This window comes from Dreissena polymorpha, chromosome 1, assembly GCF_020536995.1.
Source record: "Dreissena polymorpha isolate Duluth1 chromosome 1, UMN_Dpol_1.0, whole genome shotgun sequence".
NCBI lineage: Eukaryota > Metazoa > Mollusca > Bivalvia > Myida > Dreissenidae > Dreissena > Dreissena polymorpha.
The window spans coordinates 155,942,049-155,960,225 of NC_068355.1; the positions used below are offsets into that span (position 1 = coordinate 155,942,049).

The 18,177-nt window shown below is 36.2% G+C and overlaps 1 protein-coding gene across 1 annotated transcript; it reads right to left on the reverse strand.

Annotated features, from left to right (window-relative positions):
• Nucleotides 1–133: 133 nt before the first annotated feature.
• Nucleotides 134–17,634, reverse strand: LOC127857133 (ATP synthase subunit gamma, mitochondrial-like). Its single transcript, XM_052393506.1, has 7 exons — nt 17,504–17,634; nt 5,217–5,251; nt 4,626–4,757; nt 3,944–4,142; nt 3,479–3,622; nt 1,863–2,083; nt 134–491 (listed from the first exon to the last, which is right to left on the reverse strand). The coding sequence occupies exons 1-7, from the start codon at nt 17,539–17,541 to the stop codon at nt 391–393; spliced, it is 870 nt and encodes a 289-aa protein (XP_052249466.1). The 5' UTR covers nt 17,542–17,634; the 3' UTR covers nt 134–390.
• Between the last annotated feature and the right edge of the window lie 543 nt (nt 17,635–18,177).

The window sequence follows — 18,177 nt, forward strand, 5'->3', positions numbered from 1 at the left end:
AATCTGTTGTTCTAAGGTTCACAATTTGTCAAACACCAGCATGCAATTCCACCACTCTGTCTGTACATGTGGGCAATATTAATAGCTAGATTGGAGCAGATACACTTGAAGGAGACAAACAACAACAACAACATTTTGTCATATAATTTTAATAAAACTTACCATTCAAATGCAACACAGAAATCTTCAGAAAGCATGCTGCCATTTATAATTAATCATAGCACACTTTCTAATAATGTTCATTTTCACTAAACACTAAATATTTCTGCAAAAATAGTTATGATTCCAATGAAACCTTTACGAAGCTTCCCGATGTTTTCAAGGGCAGACCTAGACATAGCACATGTAGTGATTGTTAATTGAATTCAGGACACCTAGAGATACCCAGGTTTACAATGCCTCGGCTCCGGAGATAATTTCAATCAACTCCTTTGTGATGTAAGCCTGTCTTGTTCTGTTGTACGTGAGGTTCAGCTTGGAAATCATCTCGTCTGAAACAATGGACGATAAGGAGTGTAAATTAATTCACCAGTATGTAACACAAAGTGATACATTACAACAAAATACTAATGATCCATAACACATGTATATACAGAACAAGATATGTGTTCGTTAGAAACACAATGCCTCCTACTGCGCCGCTTTGAAATAAAATTTTCTATTGATCATTTGGCAGGTATAGAAATCATCTCCCTTTAAAGCTTATTACTTTCCTTTGATTTTGTCAGATCCAACTAGGGGGGAGGGGGTCTATAGCAAGTGAAAATTACCAAGTCAGACATCACTGGCAACCAAGGCCTGTGGTTTATCAAAGAGATCATAGCCAGAGTTCATTATGTACCTATAGACATAAGTACAGAGGTATGTAATGAACCCTACTATTCACAAATTATTACAGTAAAGAAAGGTTAGTTATACCATTAAAAAAAAAAATTTAACAAATCATTCATTTGACTTATAAATAATCCAAATAAAAAATCTGTACAGTAACTGTGAAAAGAAGTTAAATTCTTGGTAAGGAAATATATAATAGGAGATTTATAATTATATAAATTACTTCCCCTGAAAATAATTGTCTCTAACAAATCTCTATTTTTAGAAACAAATAATTAAAAGCCACTACCGTGACTGTAGATTCACCACTCAATGTGCAGCTCCATGAGATACACATGCATGCCAAATATCAAGTTACTATGTTCAATATTGAATAATTATCTCCCTTTCAAGCTTATTACTTCCCTTTGATTTGTATTTTTGACCTTAGACCTTGAAGGATGACCTTGACCTTTTACCACGATTTGTTTGTCAGAAACACAATGCTGCCTACTGCGCCACTTTGATTTATTTAAAAATATTATATAATTTGGCAGGTCAGATAATTATGTCCATTTAAAGCTTATTACTTCCATTGGATTTGTTTTTTTCGATCCCTAGATCTGGAAGGATGATGTTCTTCTTGACATTTTACCACTCAAAATGTGCAGCGCCATGAGATACACATGCATGCCAAATATCAAGCTGCTATCTTCAATATTTAAAAAGTTATGGCAAATGTTTTTTTTCGGACGGACGGACATACTGACGGACAGTTCAACTGCTATATGCCACCCTACCAGGGGCATAAAAACTCATGGGCCAAGACGCTAAGAACTTAGAACATGTCTCTACTCAATTGACCAATGGGACTGCTTGTATCATGAGAGATAAACCTTTGTGAAAATCCAGTTAAGGTGGAAACTGCCATCCCTGATACCCATCTGAATTTAGCCCCGTTTTCCACGAGGGTGGCTCATATTAAAAATAAGGACAGTGACATAATTTAAGGTTCAAGATTGCGACCTTTAAAAAAAAGAGTTTCGTACCTGCGTTCTTGCTGGCAGAGTCCATTGCAGTCATTCTGGCGCTCTGCTCGCTGCATGCTGACTCCTTGAGGGCGTAGAAGATACGACATACCAGCATAAACTCGTTGTAGCACTGGAGCATGTTCTGGTCCAAGCTGTCATAGTCGTAGAGGTTTGGCGCGACCATAATCTGTTCCTCGGTGAACAGGGGTAGAGGAGTAGTGCGGTAGGAGACCACAGTCCTGTAGAGGAGAAAAAACAGTGAATTTCAAATGGGTCTTAATGCAATATTGGGCAAGCGTAGCTCAGCACAGTCTAGTCAGGAGCTACCCTGCACAAGGTTTTATGGTCTAATGACCAGACTGCACAGATGAAATCAAAATTAGGTTGGTTAAACAATTCAAGTTTTTTTCTATGTGAATTAACTGTTGGAAGCCAAGCAAGTGCAGGCTATTTCATTACGGAAAAGACAAATTCAGTTTCGTTGTTGGATATTTGTTATTTAAACCGTATTAGAATTACATTCATACCATGGCAATTGATTTCCCTTGACTTTCTCTGGTTAAAATTGCTGACCTAAACCATTACGCAGTACTAGTGTTAGTAGCTGCTTTAAGAAGCATCAACGTTCAGCAAAAGGAATTAGAAACTTATGAATAAGTGGTCAAAACGTAGGTCAATGTAAAGATAAAAATGTGGGCGTATTGAGTGTTCATGGATAACATCGATGCAAGGCGTATTGAGTGTTCATGGATAACATCGATGCAGGGCATATCGAGTGTTCATGGATAACATAGATGCAGGGCGTATTGAGTGTTCATGGATAACATCGATGCAGGGCGTATTGAGTGTTCATGGATAACATCCATGCAGGGCGTATTGAGTGTTCATGGATAACATCGATGCAAGGCGTATTGAGTGTTCATAGATAACATCGATGCAGGGCGTATTGAGTGTTCATGGATAACATCCATGCAGGGCGTATTGAGTGTTCATGGATAACATCGATGCAAGGCGTATTGAGTGTTCATGGATAACATCGATGCAAGGCGTATTGAGTGTTCATGGATAACATCCATGCAAGGCGTATTGAGTGTTCATGGATAACATCCATGCAGGGCGTATTGAGTGTTCATGGATAACATCCATGCAGGGCGTATTGAGTGTTCATGGATAACATCCATGCAGGGCGTATTGAGTGTTCATGGATAACATCCATGCAAGCATCAAAGCTTAAGAGTTAGCAATATTGATTTTAAAAGAATGACGTCAGTTTGGTTTAACTAAGAATTCAGATCTTCTGAATAAGTCTTAGTCCAAAAAAGGGTAAATGTCGAGGTACAAATTAGGTGATATGTTCATTATAGTGTTCAAAGACATCATATATGCAAGTATCAAAGCTTTGAAGGAAGCTTTATTAGTGTTACACGGACGGTCATTTTAGTTACTGTCATAAAGACTTTGTAATGAACTAAAAGGGCAGTACAAAGGGCCAATCAGCAGATACAGGGTGCATTCAAATAATGATTTCTTAATTGTTATTGCCAATTATGATTTACTTTTTGCTTAAAACAATGACAGAAATCACTTCTGATCGGATTTTTGTCAATAATAACAAATTTACAGTTTTAACCCACCTAAATACATTATAGTAGACAGTTCCTGCATCAAAGTTGTATCCAGTTTTTGTGATCTCTTCAGAAATGAAGGAAGCATCGTTGAAGTTTGGTGGCTTCTTTCCGATGTTTTTGCATACAGTCAGAACATCTTTTGCAAACAATCTGAATAGGAGAGACAAAATGCAACAAAATGATTAGCTTTTACTGTCTCAATTTTACTTGATTATTAATAATTATTGAAATTTAAATACAGAGTAATTAGAACGTACTTTTTAAAATCACTCTGTACACCTTATTGGTGAATGGTTCAGTATCATCATAAGAGCTATGTAACCTGTCTTTATTTATAATATTTAAATGAACTCATTTTATTTCACTTATTTTCTTACTATTGAATACACAGGCTAATCTGGGTCAGAACTTTAAACACATGCATTAAGGCTTAGTTTTCCCATAAGATGGCTCCAAGTCAAGACTACTGACCTAGTCAACATCTGGTTGGACTTGTCTCCAATTAGGAAGAGTTTAATGTTCTTGTCTCCCTTCTCCCACATGATGGAGCGGATGGTCTTACACACGGAAGCATGCACACCCCCACATAGCCCCTTGTCTGAGGTCATCGCAACAAGCAGCTGATTGGGCATATTCTCTTGAGGCGTGGCCTCAATCTTCTCAAAGAAGGCTGAATAAAGAACTTTTTGTATTCAGTGTGTTAAAAATATTACATCCAGTTATCTGATTAAATTTGTATTAATCCACTTCTAGCCAGAATATGCTAGCACAGCAAACAATAAATTAAACATGCCTGAATTAATTTTTTTAAGTAGCCGTCTGGGCCCGGTTGCTCAAAACTTTAACGGCCTGATAAGCTAACAGTCTGTTAACTTCAGAACCAAATAAAATTAATTTTAAAAGCAATGCCCTTATCAAACATTTTCAAATTATTCGAGCAAATTATTTGTTTACAATTAACACATATATTTAAGGGTTAACATGCAGTTAAGTCACATAAATAACCTGATCCAAAAATTAATGGCTGGTTGCTTAGCTGGCCATTAATGTTTTGAGCAACCAGGCCCAGTTTGGCTGCTGCAAGCACAAAGACTGCTGAGAAACATGAGGCATTAATTTATCATTAATAAACTTATAATCGCAAAATCTCCACCTGAGGCTCCCTTGCCATAGGACCGTGCAGGCCGGAGTTCGCGTTCAGCTCTGGAATACTTCGCAGCAGACACCATCTTCATGGAGGCGGTAATCTTCTTGATGTTTTTTACAGACTTCAACCGGAGCCGAACTAAACAAACACAAATTATTTTTTTTGGAATTAAATGATTATGAATTTGTTTAACTTTTAGATCCATTGATTTCAAAGTAAAAGAATTCATTTAACTTAACATATTACACCCAACTAAAACATTTTGGAAGCACTATCAATCAGAAGGATCAAATAGTTTTTAAGAGCAGTTATCTATAAAAATTGTGTTACAAAAATATGAGTCACATGCATTATTAAGAGAATGTCTTACTGGAGATTTTGGAAATATTTTTAAATCCAGACCTTGAAAGAAAATGGTTGGATCGATCAGGTTATCCCAAACACATTTTTTTAAAGGCTGGTCTTACAAAGTTTTTGACAAAACTTATTTGGATTCAAACTTATAAGAATGTATAAGCTCCATTTTGCCTTAGAGTTTTTATCAGTTCCTTATGTAATTTAGATACCTTTGGTCAAAATCAAATACAAACCACTCACTTTCTTTCAGTGTGGCCATGCCACGCACTTGCGTGCTGAAACAAAAATATATACACAGCGGTGATAATGATATCTTATTAATTTTTAGCAAATATTAAATCAAATTTTAAAAACATACTTAAAAAATTTCTCTTCATGAATTCTTGTTTGTTCCTGCTTAACAATGGAGCTTCGGCTTTAAGCCAAAAATTAAGCAAAAATTGTTATTGTCATGTTTTGAATGTTTTTTTCCTTTGCATATAGCACTCAACTCCCACAAACGTCATAATTTTTTAGTGCCATTTAAATAGATATCATGACAGGAAAACAGAGTTTTGAAGGGAATACCATTGTTGCTAGTCCTCTATCAGAGGTCAGGGCCCTCAATCTATCAAATCTGCCGCCGAATTTCGGTGGCAATCCCCCACCTGAAAAGTATACTTTTTCCCCTTTTGGGGGAAAAAATTCCCCCTAAAAAAAATATTTTTTTTTTTCTTTTTTAATAGAAAGATGTGTCTCATCTCATTATTATTTTATCTCAATTCTATTTCAATTTAATCTTTTTAAACATACTAAATTATGAAAAATGCAATGAATTTAGTGCAAACATGTACAAATGTAATAATGAGAGAGTAAGTAAAAAAATCCCCCAAAAAGGGAAACGCCACGAAAATTCCCACTCCTAAAGGCTGCGGACCCCTTCCCCCAAAGTAGTGTGAGGGCCCTGGAGGTATCTATCGACATTCATCCAAGACATATCAAAATCAAGTAAGTAGTCTATGTAAGCGTTTCCGATCGCCAAAAGCGCCAATGGCGATTGAATCTTTCAGCTGGAAATTTAAGTTTAAATTTTAAACAGAAATGGCGATTGTAATGTTTCTCTATAGTATAAGTGTATCATTATTCCCTATTTTTTAAGTGGGTATGCACAATTTTGTCAAATATTTATGAATTTATATAAAATGTGTAAACAACTTTTTATACCTATACAGTCAATCTTGTGGATGCGACCACTTGTATTAAGCGACCTTTGTCTTATGCGACCATTTTGAAATCCCACGGAGCTTTTTCGCTATATAATGATATTGTATTCAGCGACTTTTGTCTTACGCGACCATCGACCGCTGATTTCTATGTATTTTGATGTCCAAATCTTGAATTAAGCGACCACTAGGAGGTACAAGTGGTTAATGTATTGATCTTTCAGGGACAAATCCGTGTTAATTGTTTATCTAAGCCGATAAGATGTACTGTTACACCGCTGCTTTGTTTTCACACCAACCATTATGATTATGCTTTGTCTCGTTGACCGGTTCTGACCGGTATTGTTGTAGACTGCATATCAATTTATTGAGTTCAAGAATAGAGGAACGTTAATGCACAGTCTACAGCTTAAAAAGTTTACTATGTGGAACGTTAAGAGACAATGCCGATTTTTCTCGAGAATAGATAACAGGTGCAGAAACAATGCACTGTACGCGACAAACATTTCCTGAGAAGTGCGGAAAATAAACTATTAATCGGCAACATCTGTCGAAATCCGTACATTACCAATTTGTAATTATGCTAATTAGTAGATATTTGTTAGCCAATCACATTGTTATTTACTTAATAAATTTTCCAATCAGGTCTGTTTGTTTGTTTTCAATTGACGTGTTTTAATTTTTTCATGCAGAAATTAAAATGTCAAAACGAAAAGTGTTAACGTTGAAGGAGAAAATTCGGGTTTTGGAATTGTTTAAGAGTTAAAGTGCACGTAAAATTGCAGATGAGTTTGGAGTCGGTAAAACTCAAATTCAGAACATTCTTAAGCGTAAAGCCGAGGTGCTTGAAGACGTGGAAAATTATGTGTCAGGTGAAAAAAAAAACGCGAAAAATATTTCCTTGTCTATGTTGTTTTTGCAAATAAATATGTACACACAATTCATTTATAATATATGATAATTTATAATAAGTGAAAAAATAAAACACATTATAAGTAAAATATTGTTTATGTATTGGGTTTATATTCATTTTATTATAAAAGTTAAAATCATTGTTGACAAAAGAGATTATCCTTCATATAGATTTAAATTGAGGGTAAGCATTCTTCCAGAATGGCCTTTTTTATTTAAAGACCATTTTATTAAGACACCACTTTTGATTACTCCCTTGAGTGGTCTCTTAATACAAGATTGACTGTATATTTAAATTTAAATTAAAATAAAAGTTAAGAAGAACATGCATCAAAAATGCAAAACAAGCCAGATATTTAATTCTGAAATCCAAAATGTCTGTCCAGTCAAATTTGCCAGTATGTATACCATGCATGTACGATGTGAATCTAAATTTAGTTTTACGGATCATTTTAATTTCCTGCAACAATATCTATTCATACGACACAGGAACACTAACTCCGATCCTAATAAAAAGATGAATGCTTCGGTTATTGTAGGAAAATATGTACGAAATATCTTCGTCACAATAGGCTCGGGGCGCTAATTTGTCTTTGCTGCCTTTTATGAAATTCGTCTTCAATGTATAATTTTTCTTGTCTATTTTGTGTTATTGTAACATATTTTTATCAATATTTTACAATTTAGCATATATCAAAATCGTGCATACCCACTTTAAAGAGTACTCAGTACCTACTCGGTACTTACTATCAAGGGTAATCGCCATAAACGCCACATGAGGAAAAAGATAATCCACTGCTAACAGATACCATGACGTGTGTTTGAATAATCAAGTCACATTACACATTCATTTAAGATGCATCATGGGAAATTTTGAGGCACAAAACTGTGATGTTCACTGTCCAATAGGTACGAGAATGCGAATGGGGGCGGAGTTAACTGTCGAACATTATGTTTCATTGACGTTGGAAATGAATTAAGAGTTCACAGGGCCCTCAATCTATCAAATCTGCCGCCGAATTTCGGTGGCAATCCCCCACCTGAAAAGTATACTTTTTCCATTTTTGGGGGAAAAAAATTCCCCCTAAAAAAAATAAAAAATATTTTTTTTTTTTTTAATAGAAAGATGTGTCTCATCTCATGATTATTATATCTCAATTCTATTTCAATTTAATCTTTTCAAACATACTAAATTATGAAAAATGCAATGAATTTAGTGCAAACATGTACAAATGTAATAATGAGAGAGTAAGTAAAAAAATCCCCCAAAAAGGGAAACGCCACGAAAATTCCCACTCCTAAGGGCTGCGGACCCCTTCCCCCAAAGTAGTGTTAGGGCCCTGGTTCACAGTTTTACCATTTACGAATATAAAGCGGGAAATAGATCAGTACATTAGATACGGTTTTGGGCATCATCATCACACCTTTTTACAGTAAACAATTGTTACTTATAAAAAGTTGATTGCGAATGGTGGGCAATTAATTACTTATACACGGCGAGTAAGTTGTGAAAAACAATACTTGTTAACAATTTGATGCGGTGCCAATTTAATTCCATTGCATGTATATTTCATCGTGTCTATTTAAGTAATTAACACCGTTTTTCTACAGCAACGCAATAATAACCATTCACTATACATGTATGCCATGTAAACCCTCTTTTAAGAAAGAGGGCGAAATTATTGCTGTTGTCAGCAATGTCAATACAAATAAGTGTTACGCCAGCGATTTTCCTCCTTCTTTATAAAGTACCAGTAAACGGTACTTTCCCAATCGAGCGAAAATTCCCAAATTCCCAATCGGCATCTGAAAAAATCCCAATAGGCGTCCGAATTTTTTCTCAAAACGACCGAAAGTTTTGTAACAAAACCCAACTTTCGGCGAGCGAACAAAGAAAATGGTATAGTTGTGTGTAACCACGTGCTCGATTAATTTCGGGTTTTATTATTCAGCGCGTGCAATCAATAGAGCCGTTACTGTTTCCGGTTCTTTTGTCAGGCAGCCCGCGTTTTACGTCGGTTTGTAACCTTGCCTCTGTGGCAAAGGGTGTTCAGTCTAATGAACAATCTTTGCACAAACAATCGGAATTGTCTATCACACGACACATTGACAGCACTAATGATGCTGTGCAGAGAGGGATGCCAGCAACTGATAGATGATCAAACATCAAAGATTGTTGAAATTTTCAAAAATATGAAAGACAGAGACATTGCTTTACAAGAGATTAAAACAACTTGTAATTGATTGTGCGTGTTCTTTATAATATTTTGTTATTTATTTCAACTTTATTACTTAATGGTCATTAAGGCATGCCTGCAAATGATTATTTAAATGGGTATGTTCAATTAAGTATGAACTGTATGATGTATTCAATAAGACCCAAACTTCACGACGCGATTTTTCCCAATTTAAGGATTTCACGACTCGATTTTTCCCAATTTTGAGGTTTTCACTACTCAATTTTTCCCAATTGGACCGGTACGGGTACTTTTCCCAATTGGACAAGGAAAATCGCTGTACGCATTAAAAGCATGTGTTTTGCAACAGACAAAAAGCTGTAACATAATATAGACTAGCAACTCAGTACATGCAGTATTTTAGACTGAAGAAATTACATTTGAATAAATGAGCTATGGAAACTATAGAAAACAAGAAACCGTCGGAGACGGGTGATGCTCCCCAAAGTTTTTTTGTCACACTATTGCATTTTATATTCAGATAAAAGGAAACGTCTTGAGGGCACAGAAGTTGGGGGGACAAGATTTTTTGTATAGAAAATTTCAAAGGGCCATAACTCTGTGAAAAATAATCCGACCAGAACCCGCTGATAATATGCACATCTCCTCTTGGTAGTGAAGCTTTCCATAAAGTTTCATTGAATTCCGGTCATTAGTTGCTGAGAAATAGCCCGGACAAAAATTGTTCACGGACGGACAGACAAAGTGGCGACTATATAAATATGTCATTTCACGAATAATACGTTGCAGTAAATTTATTTTTAAAGAACCAAGAAGCACCAGACCACGTCATTTGGCAAGTACGCTCATAAAAAATATTGGGGAAAGGGGGCAGGGCTCAACATTAACAGTCGTCATATTGCCCCTGGCAAGTAAAAGTTGGGTCCGGGCAAGTTATTTTATAATCTAGTTGTCCTCCCGGGCAAGTGCAAAAAGAACAAAGAGCATTAATTAAGACTTTAATTGCTGTAATAATTTTGTTAAATGTGCAAAAATAAAAAAGGTTTTGTGGTGTATCATTTTGATCTTTATTAAAAAAATATGATGTTCACAGTTAATGGAACATTTCATGTTTGGGCAAGTGGCTTTACGTTCTGGGGGGGGGGGGGGGGGGGGCGAGCAGATAGGTTACCCATCGCAAGACCCACTATATGGAAAACCTGGGCGTGTTTGAAAACAATCTTGGGGAAAGCTCTATGTTAACTGTTACTGCCAATACATTAAAATAAATATAAATGAAATGAAAAAAAGATTTCAGGTAACAAATAATTTATTTTAATGTGGTTTGATTGATAATTGAATACAATGCTTGTTGATATCAATAAATTTATGATAATAATTGTTTTGGTCATTGAGCAAATTTGGTTATTATGTGGTCATGATGATGTCATCATAGTGCAGGGGTTAACGTAAGAAATTGACATTCACTTGCCCGGGGGGCAAGTTACTTTGAACATCTACTTGCCCTCAATAAAAACTGGTTGCCCTATTTTGAAGTCAATTTTTTATTGTCATTTGATCTTTAAAGCATTGATACACATGAATTATTATGCTAGATTTAATTTCAGCTATATTCAATGTATCAAAAATAAAATAATAATCGTTTTTATAATATAAAGTTGTCAACAAAACAAAATCTGGACAGTTTTATTTCATTGAATCGTCACTATTGGATACAATTCATATGAAGAGTTTATTACTATTAAAATTTTAAAACGGTATACTTGTCACTATATACGATTAAAAGGGGGAAGGCTTAAAATAGTACTGTGAAAATGATTGTTCAGAGTTTGAAAATCATGTTGATGTCTTTGATGAAGAGTTTCTCACTATTTGTAACTGTGAATATGTAACAAACAAGTTATTCACAGTTTAAAATAGTGAGAAACTCTTCATATGCATTCTTAGCAAGTTTTAAACAGTCTGCATATTCAACATGATTTTCAAACTCTGAACAATCCTTTTCACAGTTATTATATTCATGTTCATAGACATCACTATCACTAGTATACGCTTCTTCATCCAGTTCTAGTAACTGTTTTGAAATTGTTTCAGTTTGAGTAGTTTTATACAAGAAAATTGGAATAGCACAGTAACGACCAACAATTTTATCTTGCTTGTTATTAAAATCAGGGACATTGTTGTTTTGGTCTGGATCAGAACATTTAAAATGTTTAAATGAAAAGATCGGCTGGACGCTACCGTCCGCCATGTTGAAACGTCTGCCGAGTAGAACTTGTTTTGAGCGTTTAGATTGGCTTATACAACGCAAGCGACCAATCAAATCTCGTTTTACTTGTACTTGATAAAAAAATATATTGACCCAAAGAAAATAAATAGATACAAAGGGAAAAGTCGAAAAAAATACCGCAATTATGCTAATACGAAACGGACTTGCCGGGCGGACTATCTACTTTGGAAAATCACTTGCCCGCGACGATTTTAACCCGGCACGGGCAAGCAGGCGTCCGCTTAAAAAAAGCCCTGATAGTGCTGAAATTTGGCAACTAATTTTTTTGCCTTAGCGCCAAGGTAGTTGTCATGCTATTCAGAAAATGCTGGTACACAGCAAGATGCTTGTAAATAACATTTCTGCAGCATTTAAGGCTTGGCCAAGATGCTATAGAATACTGCATAGCATTGTTAGGTGTTTTAAAAGTGCTCTCAAAGCAAAAGGAAAGCAATCGCAACCCAAAAGTTCTGTAAACTTCTGTTAATATATATGTGAGTGCAACAATACAGTTCGTTGCCCTGTTCCGACGTTTCACCGGTTCCGATGGAATCCGAAGGTACTTCCGGTTAATATCGGCTGCCACAAATCGAACGTTGTTTCGTTTCACTCGCACACGTGCCATTGTTTAACAAGCAGTACATGATCGATGAAATATTTATCCTAGGTAACAAAATCCCAATATACTTTATGGCAGGTTTACTTGTTTTACTTGGTTGCGAATCAGGAAAATGGCGTTTTAACTAATGAGTTTCATGTCAAATTTGTGTTGAGCATGGCAGTGAAAATTTTATAGTGCAGAAGTTATTGCACAGGTACAGACAACATATGTTAAAAATATGATGTAAATCAATATATGTTCTCTGAAGGAAATTATAACAAAAATAGATGGATAACTGTTGACCAGTTCCGATGGATTTGACGTTTAATTGAGTGGTGAGGCTCCTTAGGGGCAATTAGCAAATTACTGCAAGTTTACAGTTTTTGATCAATTTTCAACTCTTGTTTTGTTGCATTGTCAGTTGCTCAGACTCCAGTTATATTTCAGTAACCTATTTATGTTCGTCTGTCTGTCTGTCCATATTTTGATATGAAAACGTTTTTTGAAATATTGCCAACACATGGCAGTATACATGTACATGTAGATGTAGACTCCTATGGCCCAAACAATAAATATTAACCCTTTGCATGCTGGGAAATTTGTCGTCTGCTTAAATGTTGTCTGCTGAATTTCTAAAATTAGCATTTTCTTCGATTGTTTTCAAAGAATATCAGAATAGCAAACAGTTTGGATCCTGATGAGACGCCACATTCTGTGGCGTCTCATCTGGATCCAAACTGTTTGCAAAGGCCTTTAAAATTCGGTTCCCGCACTGAAAGGGTTAAGCAGGCATTGACATCCGATACATCACCATGCCTTTTCAATCATTTTCTGTTTCTCTTTTATTAAATTTATTCTTTTTTTTTCAACAGGGACATGGGAAAAGTTAGGCTTTCTAGCAGTGGGTCAGACTGCAGGACTCCATGCAAATGTAAATGCAGTTTCCGGAAACAAGCTGTACATTTGAGCCCAGCACAGAAAGAAGCTACAAAAATAACTTTGAAATATAAAAGGGGTTACAGAAAATCACCTGGTAAATTGATTAGAGTGAAAGAGGCCTTAGCAGATGTAGGAAGAGGTATTCCTGTTACAAGAGCTGCTAGGAACCATGATTTGTCAGAAAGCTTCTTGAGGCGTAGACTGAGTGGTGAAGTATCTTTAGACAGTAGGAATGGGCCTCAGCCAATATTCAGTAAAAAAGAGGAAGAAGAGCTGGCAATGTGGTTATCGGAGATGTCCAAAAGAGGAATGGGCCTTGGTGTTGGTGAATTTTTGGACTTTGTCCAAGGTATCTTAAAAAAAGACAAGCGTAAAAACAAGTTAAAAAATGATAGACCTAGTTACACATGGTACTACAACTTTATGGCCAGAAATTCTCATTTAGTTGAGATTCGAAAAGAATCATCTTTAGAAAATTCACGTGCTAAGGTAACCAGTGAAGAACTTGATAGATGGTTTGCCAATTATTACAAGTTTGTTTCAGAACTTCATCTTTTGGACAAGCCCAACAGAGTTTACAACGCAGACGAGTCGGGTTTCTCTATGGGAAGTAAAGCGGCGTCTGTAATCGGGCCTACCAAATCAAATTATCCAGGTAGAATGCCTCATTTAAGTGGTAATAGCAAGCAACATTTGACAGCTATGTTTTGCGGTAACGCTGATGGTGATATAATTCCACCATTTTTGATTTATCCTGGTCCTAAACCAACAGCCTACGACCCGTTGATTGGTAGCAGAAGCGGTACTGATATACACATGTAGAGTATACTGATAAAGGATGGATGAACGCAAAGACATTTCTGAAATTTCTGAAACACTTCGATAAATATGCATGTAAAGAAAGACCTGTAATATTACTAATTGACAGTGTAAGCAGCCATATTGATGTAGAAATTTTTGCCTTTGCAAAGGAAAAGGGAGTTGAACTGTATCGATTAATCCCGAATGCAACACACTTTCTACAGCCTTTAGACAATGGTGTCTTTGGACCTTTAAAGAAGGCATGGTATGGTATTGTGCGCAGTTTCACAAGAGACAATCCTGGGAAAACCATTGGAAAAGAAAACTTTGCAGCAAAACTGCAAGAGGCATATTTGCAGTTTTACAAACCATGGACAATCATAAACAGTTTTAAGGCAACTGGCATATTTCCAGTTTGTCGGTCCAAAGTTCCTGATGATCGACTAAGGCCATCAGTTACTTTTGTATCTTCTGATAAAGTTGCTGTAGATACAAACAACAATTCAGTGGCCAGCTCAATGTCTGTAAATACTAGTACTTACGTCAGCCCAGTGTCTGTTAGTACTATGGTCAGTCCAGTGTCTTTAAGTACTATGGTCAGTCCAGTGTCTATTAGTACTGATGTCAGTCCAGTGTCTGTTAGTACTATGGTCAGTCCAGTGTCTGTTAGTACTGTGGTCAGTCCAGTGTCTGTTAGTACTCATGTCAGCCCAGAGTCTGTTAGTACTCATGTCAGTCCAATTTTTGTTAGTACTAGTACTGAAGTTGGGGCAGAGGTTTTAACTAGTACTAGTCTTGAGGTCAGGGCAGATGTTTTAAATGCACTGACTTCACATCAGTCCCCATTATCTATTCTTGCAGTTGTTGCAGCTTTGTCAGACAGTAATCAGATGGAATCAGTAATAACATCACAATCAAATGTTTGTGATGTTAATACTGATTGCGCCAGTAGTTCAGGTGTTGATGACATTGTGTCACCATCTGTTAGGGAGGCCCTTGTGTTCCCTTCTTGTAGTTATAGTCAGAAAAGGAAAACAAGTTCTGATACTTTGCCAGACTGCTTAACTTCATTAGAAAGCATTAGAACATCAGCTTTGAGAAAGCTTGAGTCTGTAAGACTTTTTGCAAGAAAAGAGCAGGCAGCTAAGAAAAAGTTTCTTAAAGAAAGAGTAAAGGCTGTGACCAAAGAAAATAAGTGTAAATCTAAACAAAGTCTTGAAGTAAAGCCTTTGCCTCCTAAAGGCAGACCGCATACTGCTAGTTCTAAAGGTAAAGCGACTGTTTCATGTAGGGCTAAAGCTAAAAAAGTATTAATATTTGATGCTTCATGTAACACAAAATCAGATCATTGCTCTGTTTGTAAGAAAATTTCAGAGGATCCAGATGGTTGGGTTCAATGTGATATATGCGACAGTTGGATCCATGTTTCTTGTATTCCCGAAGACCATGACTATGATAAGGCTGCTTTAACCTCTGAAGGGGTAGAATTCTTTTGTCATTTTTGTGTCAATTAAATAAAATATGCACTGTTGTAACTTTGCTGAAATAGTTTACTGTGACATTGTACAATATACACTAAGTCTTGTATGCTTAAGATATTGTTTATGTGTATCCATATTTGTGTCAAATTTTTAGCTGAAATGCTTGTATCATAAATGGGCCTACTTTGTATTATGTAGCTACATGTAATAATTGTAATAATTGTAATAACGATAAAAAACCAACATAAAGTCATAGTAATGGTTCATATGTTTTATTATTAACAGACAATGCACATAATTATATGTACAAAAGTATTTTTGTTTTGCGTCATTTTTTTACATCTTTTGTATCTTCATTGCCTCCTTCTCGGGCATACTATCTATGGCATCAGAGATGATATTAAAGTCATTCTCTGCACATGCTATGATGTTGTCGCATGGAATGACCACACCCCCACCTGTTGCTTCTGGGGCTGGCCAGGGTGCAAAGCTAGGGCAGGGCTCTCCAGTGGCTAAAGCGGTGATTTTACCCTCCAATGCTATTATCTTTCTGAATGCACCAGCTAGTCCTCTTGGCACATGGCCTATGGGCAATCCTGCAATGTCACACAATCTTAAGAAACGACTTTGGTCTGTAACATTCTGTCTCATTTCTGGAGAAAAGTCCTCAATAGGTGGAATCCACACTAATGCTGCATTTTCATCATGTAGATTTGTATATTCCAAGTCCACATTTAACTCGGTATGCATTGGAGGCCTTATTTTAAATTGGTGATAGCCTTTTATAACGCTGTCTTTAATTTTGTACCTAAACATGGTACCAGTTCCCAATAGTAGTCCAAATATTATTTCTGCAGTATGTTAAGACGTTTTGGATTCCCCTAATGTACCCCTTTTAGTGATTTTCACGGGTTAGTAAAAATAACGGTGAACCGTCGGAACTGAAAAGAGGCACCGGAACAGGGCAACATAGTGCGATGTAAGCATTTATAAATCTGAGAAAAAATACTTTGAGCTTCAGGTAAATCTTTTGTGATAATTTAGGCAAGTAATTAGTTGACCTATCCCAGCATAAACATTCTTTATCATTGAATGTTTTGATACAATTTGGCCTGTCGATGTCACAATCCCGTCGGAACAGGGCAACGAACTGTACCACTTCCCCAGTGTGATAAAGGCTTAAAGGGGCCTTTTCACAGATTTTGGCATTTTTTAACTTATTCATTAAATGCTTTATATCCATAAATGTAAACATTGGATCGTAAAAGCTCCAGTAAAAAATCAAGAATAAAATTAAAAAAAGGAAAATAACGTTGCCCGGACCAGGTTTCGAACCAGTGACCCCTGGAGTCCTGCCAGAGTCCTGAAGTAAAAACGCTTTAGCCTACTGAGCTATTCCGCCAAGTACACATACTTGACGTATTTTATACCTTATATAAGCAATCTTCGTAGTTTCACAAAATTTAACGACAAAAACAGAACTCTCCAAATTATTCAATCGTTTCGCGTTGCAACGCTTTATAATTTTTAGGTTTTAAAATCGTCAAAAGATGCATATAATGGCTATATTAGACCATGGTAAATGTTCAGTATTACTGTTTCCTCACAAATATCATAACTAAAACGAAAATTTGCGAATCTGAAACAACTTTTTTCAATTTTGTCAATTTACCAAAGCGTGAAAAGATCCCTTTAATACAAGGAGAATGAAAATACTTATTACAGACATAGCCCTACACAAGTTACAGCTTAATAAAAGGCAAACACTACCGTTGTAACTGTTGAAGACAAGATTTGATAAAATGGCATAGCAACGGACTTATCACCTATCCAAGTTTATATCATTAGCGTTAATGTTTATAAACATCAGCATGTATGAGTCATCAGTGAATCCAACTAATAATCAGTAGTCACAGTTGTTTCTTTTATAAAAACAAACACTTTTCGAAACAGTGACAAAAGCTAGCCTGAAATTCTGAATAGGGTAAACAGTTGACCTTGACAGTGGGAGTCAAAACACAGCATGAAACGACAGTGGCATTGACTTTGAAAAGCAGGTATTTGGAGATTTAATTGTGGGCAATCTATATACGCTTCAAACTTCAACATTCCAGCTATACTAACCATGGTAGCACGGCCGTTGTAGCTGCTCTTGAGAACATGTCGGCTCGTCGAGCTCTTTCCGGAACGAGGCTACTTTAAGGGAAGCAACCCACTCGTCGTTCAAAATATAATTTGTTAAAATCGCAAACTTATAGGTAACACACTACCGTTAGATGAAGAGAATACGGGTCCGTTTGCCCAGATTTATGTTCTCCCTGTTTACCGTACGCTCTATATCCCGTTTTATCATCAGATAAGGTGTGAATGGGATGGTTAAAAAAGTCGATTGATAGAGATTTATTTTGAGTGCGGTATAATGTTTATTATATCGCTTATATTTATGAAGATACTGATCATACATATATGTGCGTGTCCTAATCATGTAGATATGTGTTGACTTAAATATTCAGACAGAAACTATCTATCTCTGTATACTGCCAACCGCTCTTTCGAGTATTACAGGGAGGAAAAGGTGCGCGTCAGGAACATTAGTGAAAGTGAAAAGCAAAAAGGACCCAACAAAGGATATTGTTGGGTAGTGACACTAAAAGCTTGAAATCTCCAGGAGAATGGAGAGAAAACAAGAGTTACAAGAGTTGGGTGAAAGTGACAGATAAAAGTGAAGGTTAAACACATCATTTAAGAGACTAGTACCGCACATTTACCACTGCCCTCTTAAACTTCGCAAGATCCGG

Bases quoted from the DNA above. Each gene is read 5' to 3' on its own strand.
- LOC127857133 (XM_052393506.1), bottom strand. From the start codon at position 17,541: ATGTTCTCAAGAGCAGCTACAACGGCCGTGCTACCATG. The intron at 4,143-4,625 runs GTGGAGATTTTG...TTCTTTATTCAG, and splicing joins CTATGGCAAGGGAGCCTCAG to CCTTCTTTGAGAAGATTGAG. The intron at 2,084-3,478 runs GTGGGTTAAAAC...TCTCCTCTACAG, and splicing joins GTCTACTATAATGTATTTAG to GACTGTGGTCTCCTACCGCA.